The following is a 15,538-nucleotide window of genomic DNA, read 5'->3' as shown; positions in this document are numbered from 1 at the left end:
AATTAAGATTAGGGATTATTTTATATAGGTATTATAATATAGTATCTATATTATGTATTAATTTTATATTTATACAATTATATATGTTTTTATATAAAAAACTTTTATCGGGTTATGTGATAGTTTAATTAATAATCAGTATCCGTTATTATGTATATACGTAATAGATATAGTATAACAAACCATAGCAACTTGATTGTATAGTGGTTAAGTGGTTTCCTTGGAAGCAAACTTGATATTTCTCTTTATGACGTATACAAAACGTATAAAAGGCTTTTACAATTGTTCCTACGATTTTACATAAAAAAATGGATATGAATATGAAGAATAAAGTAAGTTGTGATAAAGCAGAACAGGTAAATCATATTGTTAATAAATTGAACCCTGATAGAAATCCGACAGAAGAAGAGTTTCAAAATTTTATGCATCGTGTCACCGAAGTAGGTAAGTGTGACACTCAATATTTATATTGCTTTATATATATCAATGAAATTCCTCATTCAAGAAAAAATCGTGAAGAAATTGGCGTCCTCCGATGAAAAAGAACAGGAATGCGGGAAAAAGTTGGCCGATGAAATTTTAGAAAAAAGAGTTCAAAAAGAAATCTATGAAGACGGGGAGGTGAAAATCAAAACCAATCGCTCAGTAATTAATAAATACCCATCAAAAGAAGACGAACCTTCCAATGATCCGAACAAAATGTCACGAGGTACATTATACATTCGTTTATATATTCCGCTACTGTTTTGTCTATTCGATGCAGTAATATTTAATCATTGAACAGAGATGTTCATGAAGAGCATGGAAGACGACGCAAAAAAACGTGCCGAAGCTCGCAAAATTAGAAACGAACGGGCGGAAACGTTGAAGAGAATTGCGAATGGTGCGTTTAAAGAAGGTGATTACGAGAAAGCCGTGACTTATTACAGTAAAGCCTTAGAACAACGTAAAGATTCCTCCGTATTGTGGAACAATCGTGCATTATCGTATATGCATCTCGGATTATTCGAAAAAGCCTTGCACGACTGCGAGTGGACGTTGAAACTGAATGATTCAAATTTAAAAGCTCTTTTGAATAGCGCTAAGTGTTACATGAATCTCAGAAACAGAGAGAAGAGTAAAGAATATATACAGATGGCCAAAGAGAGGAATCCTCATTTTAACAAATTTATCGATGGTATTGTCAAATATTTAATTTTACACATTGTTTTTTATATGATAACAATTTATTTTACATTTTACAGAATTTCAAGAAGGTTTAGAGCTTCAATTTAACAAGTTTAACGTTCAGGTAATCAATGATGATGAAATATAATAGCTTCTCTTCCAGATGAATAATATATAAACGTCGTTTTATATAATATATATAAATTATAATAAATTAACAATAGAAATACCTAGTACCAGTATATATTTTTTTTGTAATTGCCTAGATATTCTGAATAATATCAAGATTGTTCTGTACTTGTTGCATTACCTTCTTTAATTTCTGATAGAGATCTTGGTTCATGTAAGAAAACAGTACATTCAATGCCCTGAAAAAAAAAATCTGTGTAACATCAACTCAGAATGGCAAAGCGATCTTATCTAATAAATATATTTACCTGCATGCGCGCTGCTCTTACGAATCCTTCATTAGCAGACACTGTGATGCTCTTCATACTTTCGCCTGTCGCGAATATCAATCGCGAGCGATCCTTAATTTTACCGCCTAAACGCAGCTCCATAATTCGTCCGGTGGTCACATCATCAACGATTCGGACTCTCTTTAATAATTCTTGAGCACGCTGCGTCTCTTTAGGACCGCCAATAACATCAATGATATTCATAAAGTTGTTGTACGCCGTTTGGCAGATCACAAGTTCTTTATCTCGAAACAAATCCTCCAGGATCGGTTTTATGGGATGTTTCCTTTCCATCTCTGCTTGTTGCGTGAGCAATGGCTCCCGATAGACATAATTATTATATCCATTAACCATATTCGTAACATAAGCCAATAGCGCCGATACATCCAAATTCAGAAGTTTGATTTCGGTTGATAGTACAGATGTATTTAATGACTGTAGGTCCAAATCCTTCTCTGAATCACTGGTAGATTCTTTGGAAAAATCCAGCTCATCTTGTTCTACCTCCAAAAAATAAATAGAAAAAAATAAGTATATATGTGTCATATTAATTTCATGTGTTATAGTTGATTTTTTTAAAGAAGGTATTCTAGTTTAGAGTGTACAAAAGTTTTTAAAAATAATTGGTACAACTAGAATTATTGCAATATCTATAAATTAACTATTCTTTCATGCATGTTAAATTTAATCAGTTTTGTCAAAAAATCAATACTTTTCTTTCTAAATCATACAGTTTGAGTAATTTGCAATATTTTTCATTAATAATTGAGATAATAGATAAATCTAGTTAATAGTTAAGGTAGTAAATAAACATGTATTTTATATATATGTAAAAATTGAAGCCGATAGTTTCAGTAGTTTCCAAGACATTGTGTCAACAGACTTGAAAAATGTTTTTAAATTTATGTAACATAAAAACCAATAAAAACATAGTTATATCAAAATTTCTAGATATCTACTAAATACGCAGATGTGTAAAAGTTTAGAATTGGCATTTTCTTTGAAAAAATTCCTAAAAATAGGCCACTTTTTTACACTTTAAATTAAAATGTCTTCTTAAACATATTTATATTAAAGATAAATTTTACTGACTGTTTAAGTTTTCATCATTTGTCTCTATCCTATCTCCTTCCACTATGATACCCATTTGCTCCAATTGAGAGGCCAATGGAACTTCCACGCCATAAGCAAAATGAAATATCACATCTGGTGGCCTGTAGTGATGCAGATGACACTTGCTACATACGAGATACGAATTGGCCTGGTCTAGAACAGACTTCTGTCCATATTCCCCATTACCAAGGGATATCAGAGTCAAAGCTCTAGCATTTCTCGCTATAACCTTCACCCACGAAGCACCACCGTTACATACTATGTCAACCTCTAGACGCAATTTCTGATACTTGAAGGGTTTTATCACACTGATAGGATCCTTTGCACAAGACAGTCGGGCCACCATAGCGTCGAGATGAGTTAGATTCGAGCTCTGGAGATGTTTCTTGTTCAAGTTTCCCGTACATTGCACCTTTACAAAAAAAAACACAAGTTATCAACCTACTAATTCAACTTGCATGCTGAAGATCTAGATGGAGAAGAATTAATCCTCAACTCTGAGATCTTTGCTTATCTCTAAATCGTTATCAACAGATTCGCCCGAGACGTATTCCCTTTCAGTATCTGTATCGAAATTGAATTAACATCTCTTGCCTTCTCCAAGAATTTTAACTCTTGCTGAATCCTCCGTATCAGCTTGTCGATCCCGTCGATCTTGTCCATGAGCTTCAACCGCTCGACCATGCTGTGGCCGCTGGCGATTTTCTCCTCGAGACACTGGAGCAGCTGCTCGTCGTCGCCTATCTCGCTCTCCATCGCCTCGTGGGTCAGACTCCTCGTAAAGCAAAATCGAATCTCATCGAACCTTTCCCACAGTTATTCTGTGTTATGCACATGCGACGACGACGGCAGTGGGTAATGGGTTACGGCGGTAACCGCGCGGTGATGCGTGCAGCCATCTTGCGCCACGGGTCAATATCACGCGCTTTCACGTAATGTCGTCGTCGGCTGGTCGCTCGTGTCAAACTCGCCTCAATTAACCTCACAAACTTCCTCGCCCCCGGCACTCGGACAAGCGACAGTCGATGCCGACGTGCGAGCAACGGTGCGACGTTGCGCGCCGATACGTGACGCGAGACGGTGTCGAGTGCGTGTCGACGAGGACGACGGCAACGGGGACAACGTTGACGTTGACGTCGACGACGACGACGACGAGGAGGAGGACTAGGGCGGCGAATCCGATACGCGGAATCGCGGCGTCCACGTGAGCCGCGACGACGAGGATCCTCGCGTCGAACTGCGCATCTGAGTGAGGACTCCACAGCGGCAGGAAAATGTCCAGCGCTAAAGTCATAGAGAATCCGGAAGTGCCAGGTGAGTTGTCCGTCCGTCGTCTCCTGGGGACAATCCTCTTTCAGTTTCCCTCGAAGCGGCGGGGTTTCGTCCGCTCCGTAATAACGACAATGAAAGAGAGAGAGAGAGAGAGAGAGAGAGAAACCAGGGGGAACTAGAGACAGCAAGACTAGACGTCGAAAACAAAAGGAAGGCGAAGAGATGTACTTCAGAGTATCGCGGGACGTGCTGCCGATTCTGGGAGCCATGTCTCGTGGGTCTGTGGAATCGTCTCACAATTAATGCGCGATATGTAATCGGGATTATTCGAAGCCTCGGAAGTCGCCGGATCCCGCGTGACTCGCCGGACGAGACGATTGTGAATCATGCGTGTGAATACATTGACGAGTATAAATGCGAGACGCGTACGTCGTAGCATCATCATACAGCGGACGTGTGAGCGGTTGTAATATTATGTTATGCCAGGTCGTAAACTATGATTTGATCCTTCCGCTTGATCGTTTCGCTCGAGCTCATAAAGCGTCGGCGTTCTGTTGATTTTGTGAAAGGAACAGTAACGATTTCGGAACAGTCGGTACTTATTTCGGAGCACATCTTTTTCTTTGTAAAAGAACAAGACAATTGGATGTATATATTTATATATTTATATGAAACAGAAACGAATTCCTGTTCATTAATATCTGATCTGAAAATAAAATAAAGCGTAATAATGATCGGAAACGTGTGCCAACAAAATACTGCACTAGAAGAAAAAATTACTGAATTTTAATTTATATTTGTTTGAATAGTTGCAATAAATATTTATTTAGTATTAGAAGTACTAATTTAATTTAATTATTATTTTTTTTAATCAGTTAATATTTCATTGCAGCTATTCAAACAAATATTTACTAAAAAATAACTTTTTCTCTGTGCGATTATTAATTGTCAGTGATATAGATTTTTTAACTAAATTAAGTTAAAGTTGATGGGTAATAAAATTTATTTAGTTAAAAGTTTTATGAACAAAAAATTAACTCAGTTAAAAAATGCATTAAGATTAAATTAAGTTAAATTAAAAGTTAATTTTTAGAACATTATAATACTAATATAAAATTAGGGTGTCATAATTTTTTAAATTTGATTACTCTGAATAACAAAACAATTACAATATAGATCATTAAATAAATTTAATATTGGTAAATTAAATTTATATGAAATAATTAAAAAATATTTTTTTTTTTTTATGGGAATATTTTCTTTTATAACTTTTTCTCTTTTATATAGATACATTTTTTACTTGGAAAAGAAAGTAAATAAGTTGCAGTTTGTGTGTTTTGAAAATGACTAGTTAAAGTTAAAAATCAAATTCATTTGAAATTAACTGAACTAAATCAAGTTAAAAGTTATTAATTTTTTATTTTAAATTAGTTAATTTTAAATGAGTTGATTTTTACTGTCGCAATTTTTAAAGTTAGATTACTTTAAATAATAAATCAATTATAATATGGATCATCTAATTTTAATATTTTATTTGTAAATTGAATTTGTATGAAATAATTAAGAAATATTCTTTTTAATATTTGAATGTATTTTTTTTACAACTCTCTTCTTTTATCTAAATTTTTAACTCGGAAAAAAAAGTGAATAAGTTGAAGTTCGTGCGTTCAAAAAATAATTAGTTAAAATTAAAAATTAAGTAATTTAAAATTAACCAAGTCAATTTAAAAGTTATTAACTTTTTAACTATTTACCACCCAATCTTGTTAATTGTAAAACACGTCATAATTCTGAACAACTGAAAACACGTTCAGCCCCTCAAATTCAAATAATATTTCAAAAGGTAAATGCGATGAAGTAAAATTTTTTGCCCGTCATCATACAACTTGCACTTATAGCATATCGATTATGTAACTAGTACGATCGCTTATCGCATTAGTCTCTTATATGCGAACGACATCGACGATACAAAACGGAGTATGCACGTGTGACGCGTGTGCTGGGATAAATTACGTCAGTGCTGCGGCGCAGACATGTGATAAGCTAAATACGTATCGCTGTCTCGGCGCGAGATGTATAACGCGACGTGTATATTGTGCACGAGTGCAATTAAATGCGACTCCTCTGTAAATTATAAGTGTACGATAGGTATCTCGTTTTAACGGCGCCGCCCGACTTATCTACTGTACGTTCATTTCTCGCGCCGAAAAATGAACCATCTCTCCCACCTGGTTCGCGATCATTATCGCGATCGTAAATCTCGTAGGCCGCGGCGGCGTTGTGAAAATTCTGCCACGGCGCGAATCAGTATTTACCGCCGTTGTAAGTCCGAGTGCACTAATAAACTCGTCCGACACCTTTGACGAAAGTTGAAAAAGCACCCAGCGGTCCGCCTTTGTTCACCTCGCTGTACTTTACCGTTAGGGTCCACAGAAAAATGATATTGACAAAAATAAGTATAAATAATGCCAGAATACGTCCGTGCATAAAGCCAATCATCCCGAATTTTGCGGGACATCCTGATTTGGGTCTTCTCTTCCTCTTTGTAGAGGTTTCCCGAAAGAATCCTTATAGGTAGGACCGATCAATTGTCTCGATTCATCACGGAGCTTCAGGAGCAATGATTTCAGACTGTAGAAGAAAAAGGCAATAATATGTCACTCTCATTTACATTCAATAACTTTGTTAATTAATATTTTATATTAAAACTTAAACGGTTATATTCGTCAAAGTGTTGTTCAATAGATTCTAGACTCAGATTTATGAAATGTTTTTTTATTTAGAACGTGATTTATAAAAATGTGACGACACTACATATGAATGGAATGGAAAACAGTAATACGGACATAAATAAATTTAAAAAATTGGTTTTGTTTAGAAAACACAGTATTTTACTCAATTATATACCTTTAATTTTCCATCGTTTAGAATTTTTCTGCGTTCAGAATCATTAGAGATATCATTTTATCTTTTGCGTTTAGAAACGTGAGATATCATTTTAACATGTTTAACATTAAACAGCGAAGATAAAATTATATCTCTAATATTTCTGGACGCAGCCCAGAGTGGCAATTGATTAAAGAAATATTTCGATATGAAAATATGGCTTACCCGTATTAATAAAATGTTATGTTATCGAATAATTTTGCATAATTCAACTGGAAATGTGTATAATCGAATAAAAAGTTAAATAATAAAAAACACTCGAATGTACATTCGTATATTAATACGCATCAAGTTTAAAAATAATGAAGAACTATATGTATTAAATGTTAAAATGTTTGAAAAGTTTCAGATATGCTGGAAAATAAAAATGCCTTATAATAATTGTCAGCTAATTGTATATTGACATATTAGCGTTACTGCATATTCGTCACCTAATAACTATAATTGAGAGTAACCATAATGCTTAGAGTAGTCATAATACTACCTTTCCTTTACTGAAAAATAAGAATATACTTAAATGTTTATGAAAATACATAAATTTAAGTTAAAAAAAATGTAGTTTTAAAATATTTTCTATATTTTTATATGAAATATATTTTATGTTCCGTTGTTATTTGATTTTATTAATACAAAATATTTCACATAATTTTATATTTTATATTCCGTTGATTATATTAAATACAATTTTATGTTTCATTATATTTCGTAATATTATGTATAATTTTGTTAATTGATCAACAAACAAAATAAACATTTTATTTATCTATATATATGTCTGATCTTTATTTAATTTATTTAATAAATTTTAATATATAAAAATATATTTAAGTATGTATAATAATGACGAACAAACATGTATAAACATTAATATTACAAGGTATTATATTTTATAATTTAATCTAATACACCAATAAAAAAATCCCGACTTTTTTGTTGAATCTCAATTTCCTATCAATATCCCGAAATTAGTTCACAAGATTGGCCACCCTGCGTATCGCTGCATAATTATTTCAGCATGTTGTAAATCCGACACAGAAGTTTTTTTTCACACAATAGGATGACAATGATATGATAAATGACCGCAATGAAACTGCGGGGTGTCGCACGATTTATAACTTTCGACTTTTACCGAATTCCCGTGCGTCCCTTAAGAGGAGACAAATATGCAACCATTGTGGTCTGGTCAAGAATTTTTTCTTTTTTTTTTGCCTCTCTCATGCGAGAGCACACAGGGATGCCTTAGAGCCACCGGTTTAACCCTCGATTCTTTCGCAACAGGGCTCGAATGCTTCTTGCCACCGCCTCCGCCACCGCCGCCGCCACCACCACCGCCTCCTCCGCCACCACCACCGCTGTCTTCTGTGAACAAATCCTCGAACGGAAATGTACAATCGACAACGACGCAACATCAACGACCGGTGACAACGAGCGAGAACGTGGCCGTCGCGACGGCACCGGTGGCAATCGCGGCCGATGGGGTTCCTCCACCGCCGACTCTAGGCACCTTCCCGAACTCGGTACCACCGAATCCGTACATGATGCATCCAACGATGCAACCGCAAACCCCCGGACCGCCGCCTACCCCGACTCCTTGGTGGATACCCACTGACAATGATACCTCAGAACTTTACACTCCATGGTACGATCCGAGTTACAAGGGTGCAGCTACCGCGCCGGCCCCGGTAGCATCTCCCGCGGTGACCCCGGTGATGGGAAAAAACAAGAACAAGAACTTCTACAAACGCAAAATCGAATTCATCGATCCAGCACAAGATGCAGGTAAATTGGAGAACAGAATTTTCTTAAAATGTGTCCGAATTCCTCGGTAAAAATTTTTCTCAGAATTTTTATGTAAATTTCAGAATTTATGCATAATTTTATAACTTTTGAAAAAACTGCTCAGATTTTTTTATACAAATTTTAGAATACTTCAAAATTCACATATATGAAAGATTCTGAAAGAAAGATGTAGATCCGTATTTAAAACGCGCGTACAAAGATGTAATAAAGATAGCGAGCTTTTTGTCATTCTATTTTTAGTTTACGTCTAATGAATGATAAAAGTAGAATGACAAAAAAGCTTTACGATATCTTTATAAGCGCATTCTGAGTACGGACCATAAACTTCGTTATAAATATTTCTGAAAAGAGAGTATTCCAATTCTAAGGAAATTTTTTCATCGGGGTGTGCGTGATATATAAATTAAAAAATTGTAAAATAATGGAAAGTTATTAATGTATAAATATTAAATTTCTGTGTTTTTATTCTTTAGAAAAAGTGGCAAGCGCGCAGAGGGAACTTTCGGCGCTGATGAAACCGTTGAAATGTGATTTGTGCAATGCAGTCGTAAGGCCCGGCTAATGATAATCCGGATAATTAGATATTACTCTCCGTTTATCTAGTTTTTAATTTCATTCCAAATGATCGTAAATCTCATATTGAAAAAAATGATAAACGTTGTGTATTGACGATATCGTACTTTGCAGATGAACTCCACGTTACAAGCGAAATTGCACTATGACGGCAAGCCGCACCAGAAAAAGGTATCGATGTTTCTCAATCAGAGCGTTAAAAAACAGAAAACTGAAGACGGACAAGTGAGCAGTACGACCAATAACGACTGGCAAAACTACTGTGATGTAAGAGGCCTACAATGTTTTGCCTACCGTTATGTATTTACGTACATAAGTCGCATATTAATGTACCTCGCATACGATCTACATTGCTAGATATGCAAAACGTGGTTTACGTCGCAAACAGACGCCACGCAACACTACGCGGGCAAAAAGCACATTAGGGCGGCAAATGGCGGGCCTCGTGCAAGGTACGAATCTACATTCAAAGCTCCCTAATAACAGTTACATTAACGATCCTATATATACATATATAACTTAATAATTAATTTAATTTAAAAATATAGTAACGCGCGTAACAATCGAGTTCGGCCGCGTTGTTGTAATAATGAGACTGTTGCGACCCGCAGGCCATCGAAGAAGCTGCAAGCTCAGAATCAGTACAATCAGGTGGATTCGACAGGCCGCTTCGGAATTGGAGTGTCCTTCTTGCCAGACGCGCAATCCGCTCCGACCGTGGCCCCAATTGCATCTGATAATATAACCGCGGTACCGCCACCGCCGCCGCCGCCGCCGCCGGCCGCGGTACCATCTATATACACGTCTCCGCCGTATCCCACGCCGTTGCGGTGCGACTTGTGCGGAGTCTCGGCCAATCGTCAAGATCAGTTGGAGACGCATAAGCGCGGAGCCCGACATTTGAGAATGCTCAGGCTCAACGGACTCCCCGTACCTGAATCCGGTAGTATCGGTCAGCAAGATAAACATGATCTGTGTGTAATACATGTGTGTCGCATCAGCTTACTAATCCTTTTCGTTCTGTTTCAGCTGCCGAAAACGAGAACGCGCCAAGCGCCTCAGAACCTATAGATTACTCTATTTATCGGACACCATCAGGTAAGAAATCGTTACGCGCTATAAAAAGATTTAAAAAAGTCGTTTAAGGACTAACGCAACCCTGGTGCAATAATGAAATTTCCTTTTGTTTCGCAGGGCAGTATTATTGTGCGCCATGCAATCTGTCGTTAAACTCGGAGACCACGTTCGCTCAGCACGTCGAAAGCAAGAAACACAAAAATCAGTCTAACCCAAAGTTACCCAACGCCGTGGTGGCGGCAAAGAAATCCAGATTCAAGAAAAAATAAAATCGACACAATGACCACTTTCTAATACAATGTCACAGGCGTTTCAGCTCTTTTTTTGTTGTTTTTTTCCCATTTTCTTTGCGTTCGTTTCCGCTCTTTGCCCGTCACAGTTGTACAATAAGCAGATACACGATATTCTTTTTAAGCGCAATAAACTGATTTGTTCTAGACACACTAAAAAAAAATAGCATTTTTCGGTGCAAATGCCCCCCTCTCCCACCTCCGCAGTCATCGTACTCTGAATTTCATTAGACTATGAACGGCCGAATATTGCGTATTAACGCAAAGTTAGATCGAGCGTCTGATAGGTGCGACTAATGGGAAACGTAAGTCTGTTAGTTACGCGGAGGCGAGAGTATTTAAATTAAATGCCGATTAACTCTAGATTAAATTTGCAGTAAGTCGAGCGCGGTGATTTAGCGCGGCGGCTCATTAAAGCGCGTCTCGGCGCCGCGACTAATCGTCTTCCGCATTTATTCAATTATTCGAAATCATTAACTCGAGCCGCGCGCGACTCGACGTCGCGGGATCCTTACGCGCGGATGCGTGCGGCGGCGTGAAATTTATGCGTCATTCGCTCACCGTCTCTCACGATCTTACGCCGCCGGTTTATGGGCGAGCGAGAACGGACCGAACTCACGTTTATTAATTACTCCGTAAGACACGTATGGCGGAACGATATTTTCCCTTCTCTCCGCTTTTTACTGTCACTCGCCCGCCGACGAATATGTCTCTTCGTAGAACGGCGGAAATAAAAACGTCGGTGTAAAGCATGAATCAACAATGATGTATCAGGCAACGACGGCGTTTATGACAGGTGTCCAAAAATGGTAACGGAGAAAACGGGCGCGTGTAGCCTTCAAAGCGCGAGGAGAACAAACGAGGGAACCTCCTCATAGGAGAAATCCGCGATCGGTCCTTGATTCTTGAATTCTCACGGCAAGGAAGAACGAGCGCGCGAGAGGGTTGAGGACCAGCAAACGAAGATGAATTAAAATAGATAGAAATGAATTCATTTTTTGAATCTATTTGAATCCAAAAATAATATAATAGGACTCAAATTCATTTGAATTTAAAATCATATAATACGAAATAGCGTATTTCGTATTTCAATCTTATGTATTTGAGTCGATTTGAATCTAAAAATACTCCGGGACTCTAAAGCTCGAAGGGTTGAGAGATTTCAACGCCGTGGGCGATGCCGTGTACTCGAAATTCCTTGGAGGCTCTAATATCGCCCCCTGCCACCTGCCCCCTCTTCCTCTTACCACCAGGATGCGTGACGCACCGCATACCGGCGATTTTCTAACGAATCCCGGCAATTTAGCGGCCTCCGATCACCCCTCCCTTTCACTCCTCATCTCGACAGTATTCTTTTTGGTTTTCCAAGCGTTATGTACTCCCCGCGAGATTAGGATCGCCCTCGCGCGCGGACTTGTAGATCGGTCGGTTTATACCTGCGCTTTGGATTTCTTTTTTATGGCCCGAGAACGCTGTAACGCTGCGCCCGTCTCGTTTTTTATTTTCCGCCACGTCCACCTACCCCCGACCGGTCGACGTGTCCCTTTTCCGTCCTTTTCGTCTCCTATGGGACGCCGTTCTCTCGTCTTTCTCCGCATTGGGTTTTACAACCAGAATGGCTGGAAGTGGAGTCACTTCTGTACCCTTGCACGCGCAAGGCCATAAATTATCTTAACGCATGAATTTGCGCGCGTACCGGGCATATTCGGCATGATGCATGCTTCCCGTCCGCACGTTGGTTATTCGAGAAACCGTGTCACTGGTACGTTATTGTAACGATTATTTATCGTTATTGTATTATTATTACTATTCGTCGGACATTGATATGCCTCAACATCGCCTCCAATTGGTTTGAAACAAAAATTTAGACGGAAATCAAAAAGTTTTTCAAAATTCTATACAACTTTAAGAAATGTTGTAAAAATTTACAAAAAATGTTAGAATTGGGGGGAACAGTTTATTAATTTTAATAATTAAAAATATATTTCAACCAAAAAATAAATATTTCTACGAAAAAAACAAATATTTCTATAAAAAAAGAATAATAATAATTTCTACAAATTATTATTTTTAGTCAAACTTTGTACTTATTCATAGAAATCTTTTCTCCAAGATAAGTTACTTAGAATGTGTAATTCGTTGTAGTTTAATATAGTTTTACCGAGAAATTCTCAGAAATTGCAAAGATGACGCATCACACACAAAAGTAGAACAATTTTTTTCAAATTTGAAAAAGTATTCCAATTCTTTCATTTTCATATAAATTTTTGTAGTTCTACTAAATTTGTGTGGAATTTTGTAGAATTTTTTCCGCCAGGGAAATACAATAGAAACTTCCCAATTTATATCATGTTGCACGCAGAGGTAATTTTCTCTTAGAATTTACCTTCAAAATTATGGTAGTCGTGGGACAAAACTGACTTTGAAAAATTTTATCGAGCGGAGAGAAAGATCAGTTTTGCTGAAACATAAATCTGAAAATTATGTTAACCTATTTAAATAATCGTATCGAATGTTGAACTTAATTGCTAGAATGTCAAAATTGTTTGCAGCAAAATTATTACGCTTAGACATCCTACATAATTATTTTGACGGCCTAACAAAATTATTTTCTGATCTGTATCGAGCTGAACTTCTAAATGCTGCAATAAAATTGTTCTTTCAGTGTATAATTTTAATAAAATTCAATTAAATTATTTTGTAATATAGGTAACTGATATAAAATAATAAAAGGTAATATAAAATAGTTTAATTAAATTTTACTAAAGTTTTATTAAAATTCTACTAAAATTATAGTTTTCAGAGCTCATGTTGTCCCACGACTACCATGATTTTGAGAGGATAAATTCTAAAGAGAAAATTTTCTCCGCTTACCCCAATGGTTTACCATAATTACATAAAACGAATCGATCGATCGGCCGATCGCAATAACACGTGAGCATTTGTTTACGTGGCAAAACACTCGATGCTCCACATACACAAGCGGAGCTCCCGAAGAAAGGAGAGTCCTTTGTGATTCTTCACTAACGCGAACTTCTCGTCGAATGATTAAAGCACGATGACACGGTTCGATTTCGTAGCCGACGAGACGAAGGCTGGAAAAAACACAAATTAATCTGTGACGCGGCGGAGATTTTAAGGAATAAAGGCCATTAATCGTCCGCCCCGCATTTCGGTGGAATTCGTCTCGATGACTGGAGAGAATTTCTGAGAACTCTGAGAAGCCTCTCGGGTCAGAGCAAAGAGTCGCTTCCACCTGCAACGGGCAGTAGCGGTGCGACCAGACGCCGTGACGAAAAAATCAATCGATCGACCGACCGATCGCTCCCTTGTTCAAGGCTCCGCGATCGAGTTCGTCGTTGTCCTCTCGAACCGCGCTCAGTCTCTCGGATAACAGAGTAACACGCAAAAATCATTTATCGGCCGTGACTCGTGAAGAAAATCGCAGTCGCTGCGCAACTCTACGAGCTATTAGGGACGCATGAATAACCAGGGAACAAGAGCGAAAAGAAAATATTGCACCGCGCCGCGGCGATTGCGATTACTCTCTGCGGAAATGCAATATTATAATCTCGCAAAGAGTGCATGCATAATAATGATATACCGAGAAAAGCTTCTAAAACCTGAAAGTATTTAAAAAAAAGGGAGATATTGCAAGTAAAATCTGCAAAATATTTTTTCGACCAAGAATTTATAAACATTATGCAAAGGATGGAATCGTTAGAGTCAAATATTTTTATGTGATTAAATTAAGAAACTTATATATTTGTACACTGAAAAAAAGACCATTTTTTCACATTAAACCTCGATTATTTAGGAAACCTAACTAATAAAAATTGGCTTACGGCATCATTCAAAAATTTCCAAGAAACACCTTGTTTGGTTCAAAATAATAAAAAAAAGTATTTTTCTTTTGTAAATTAGTGTTAGTTTGATGGCGCAATTAAGTTATTTTCAGCTCTGTTTCAGCCAGCTAAATTATTAGACAACAAAAGCGTGTTCTTTCCGCGTATACTTGATATTTTCGTATTTCACATGAAAATCTGAAAAATCTAAAAAAATGCGCCTGCAGATTTTGCAAAGTCCGACGATTCCTCGACGACGCTCGTGCTTCGCATAAGAGACGCCCGCCCGTCGTTCAGCCGAGGTAACGATGAATGGGATTACAACGCGTAAGAGACGCTGACGGATGCCGAACGGGGCGTAATCGGTCGTTACGGAATCGCTCGCGCAGAAATCCTCTTCCGCGGTCCGCGGATTGCATCTGCCCTATCGAAAGGGAATACGTCGCCAGTCGACAGATCGTCTCGGATGGCCGGCATCGCGGCTCGAGTATTATACGCGGGCATTGAGCAATCGACTGAATTCCAAGGTGCAAACGGCGTCCCGATACGTTAATGAGAATGCTTTAGCATTTACGTGATTACTTACGATATGATGCAGCAATAAATCGGCGCTCAAGTTCAGCTCGTTTCGATATCGCTCTTTGACGAGCCACGAAATGCACCTACGTGACGCGATGCAATTTGTTGGTTAGGTCGGGAAGGACGCGCTAATTGCGACCCGCCGGGTGATTACAATTATCGCGACACATTAACGGGATTGCCCGTCGTTGCGATGATCGTCCGGCACTTTGTCACGATATCACTGCGACGTGATGAAAGAATAATGCGAAATGTGAGACGGATGATGAGCTTCGGAGTGCTTCAGAGCGACGGAAACTTCGCGTAGGTTATCGTAGGTCCGCAAATAATTTCACGCGCCACCTGTCGCGGGACACCCCTACGTAAAACAATTGCGTACGCTCGCGAATTGGAACGATCGATAATCGTAATCGATTAT

The 15,538-nt window shown here is 37.9% G+C and overlaps 3 protein-coding genes across 6 annotated transcripts; 2 read left to right on the top strand and 1 right to left on the bottom strand.

The window, feature by feature from the left end:
• Window positions 1-36: 36 nt before the first annotated feature.
• LOC105194214 (tetratricopeptide repeat protein 12-like) lies at window positions 37-1,394 on the top strand. 2 transcript variants are annotated; one of them, XM_011159027.3, is made up of 4 exons: window positions 37-444; window positions 506-709; window positions 785-1,177; window positions 1,245-1,394. In XM_011159027.3, the coding sequence occupies exons 1-4, from the start codon at window positions 309-311 to the stop codon at window positions 1,313-1,315; spliced, it is 804 nt and encodes a 267-aa protein (XP_011157329.2). In that variant the 5' UTR covers window positions 37-308; the 3' UTR covers window positions 1,316-1,394. The 2 variants fall into 2 exon arrangements, with proteins under 2 accessions (XP_011157329.2, XP_039306882.1); XM_039450948.1 differs by having other exon boundaries at window positions 785-1,394.
• On the bottom strand, window positions 1,306-15,409 carry LOC105194215 (UPF0415 protein C7orf25 homolog). Of its 2 annotated transcripts, none has more exons than XM_039450946.1 (4): window positions 15,128-15,409; window positions 2,718-3,150; window positions 1,605-2,125; window positions 1,306-1,535 (listed from the first exon to the last, which is right to left on the bottom strand). In XM_039450946.1, exons 2-4 carry the CDS (start codon window positions 3,082-3,084, stop codon window positions 1,449-1,451), a joined length of 975 nt encoding a protein of 324 aa, XP_039306880.1. In that variant the 5' UTR covers window positions 3,085-3,150; window positions 15,128-15,409; the 3' UTR covers window positions 1,306-1,448. The 2 variants fall into 2 exon arrangements, with proteins under 2 accessions (XP_039306880.1, XP_011157330.2); XM_011159028.3 differs by lacking the exon at window positions 15,128-15,409 and adding an exon at window positions 3,333-3,591.
• LOC105194216 (ras-associated and pleckstrin homology domains-containing protein 1) lies at window positions 3,832-10,860 on the top strand. 2 transcript variants are annotated; one of them, XM_011159030.3, is made up of 8 exons: window positions 3,832-4,052; window positions 8,235-8,735; window positions 9,230-9,303; window positions 9,444-9,596; window positions 9,687-9,781; window positions 9,941-10,272; window positions 10,359-10,427; window positions 10,524-10,860. In XM_011159030.3, the coding sequence occupies exons 1-8, from the start codon at window positions 4,013-4,015 to the stop codon at window positions 10,673-10,675; spliced, it is 1,416 nt and encodes a 471-aa protein (XP_011157332.1). In that variant the 5' UTR covers window positions 3,832-4,012; the 3' UTR covers window positions 10,676-10,860. The 2 variants fall into 2 exon arrangements, with proteins under 2 accessions (XP_011157332.1, XP_011157331.1); XM_011159029.3 differs by having other exon boundaries at window positions 9,941-10,281.
• Window positions 15,410-15,538: the final 129 nt, after the last annotated feature.

Source organism: Solenopsis invicta, chromosome 6 (genome assembly GCF_016802725.1).
Source record: "Solenopsis invicta isolate M01_SB chromosome 6, UNIL_Sinv_3.0, whole genome shotgun sequence".
Taxonomy (NCBI): domain Eukaryota; kingdom Metazoa; phylum Arthropoda; class Insecta; order Hymenoptera; family Formicidae; genus Solenopsis; species Solenopsis invicta.
The sequence above is the reverse complement of the archived record's forward strand: the minus strand, read 5'-3'. Positions and strand labels throughout refer to the sequence as shown.

Bases quoted from the DNA above. Each gene is read 5' to 3' on its own strand.
- LOC105194214 (XM_039450948.1), top strand. From the start codon at position 309: ATGGATATGAATATGAAGAATAAAGTAAGTTGTGATAAAGCAGAACAG. The intron at 445-505 runs GTAAGTGTGACA...TCCTCATTCAAG, and splicing joins GCATCGTGTCACCGAAGTAG to AAAAAATCGTGAAGAAATTG. The intron at 710-784 runs GTACATTATACA...ATCATTGAACAG, and splicing joins TCCGAACAAAATGTCACGAG to AGATGTTCATGAAGAGCATG.
- LOC105194215 (XM_011159028.3), bottom strand. From the start codon at position 3,494: ATGGAGAGCGAGATAGGCGACGACGAGCAGCTGCTCCAGTGTCTCGAG. The intron at 3,151-3,332 runs GCAAGAGATGTT...TTTTTTGTAAAG, and splicing joins AGTTAAAATTCTTGGAGAAG to GTGCAATGTACGGGAAACTT. The intron at 2,126-2,717 runs GTCAGTAAAATT...TTTTGGAGGTAG, and splicing joins AAATGATGAAAACTTAAACA to AACAAGATGAGCTGGATTTT.
- LOC105194216 (XM_011159029.3), top strand. From the start codon at position 4,013: ATGTCCAGCGCTAAAGTCATAGAGAATCCGGAAGTGCCAG. The intron at 4,053-8,234 runs GTGAGTTGTCCG...CTTTCGCAACAG, and splicing joins AGAGAATCCGGAAGTGCCAG to GGCTCGAATGCTTCTTGCCA. The intron at 9,597-9,686 runs GTAAGAGGCCTA...CTACATTGCTAG, and splicing joins ACTGGCAAAACTACTGTGAT to ATATGCAAAACGTGGTTTAC.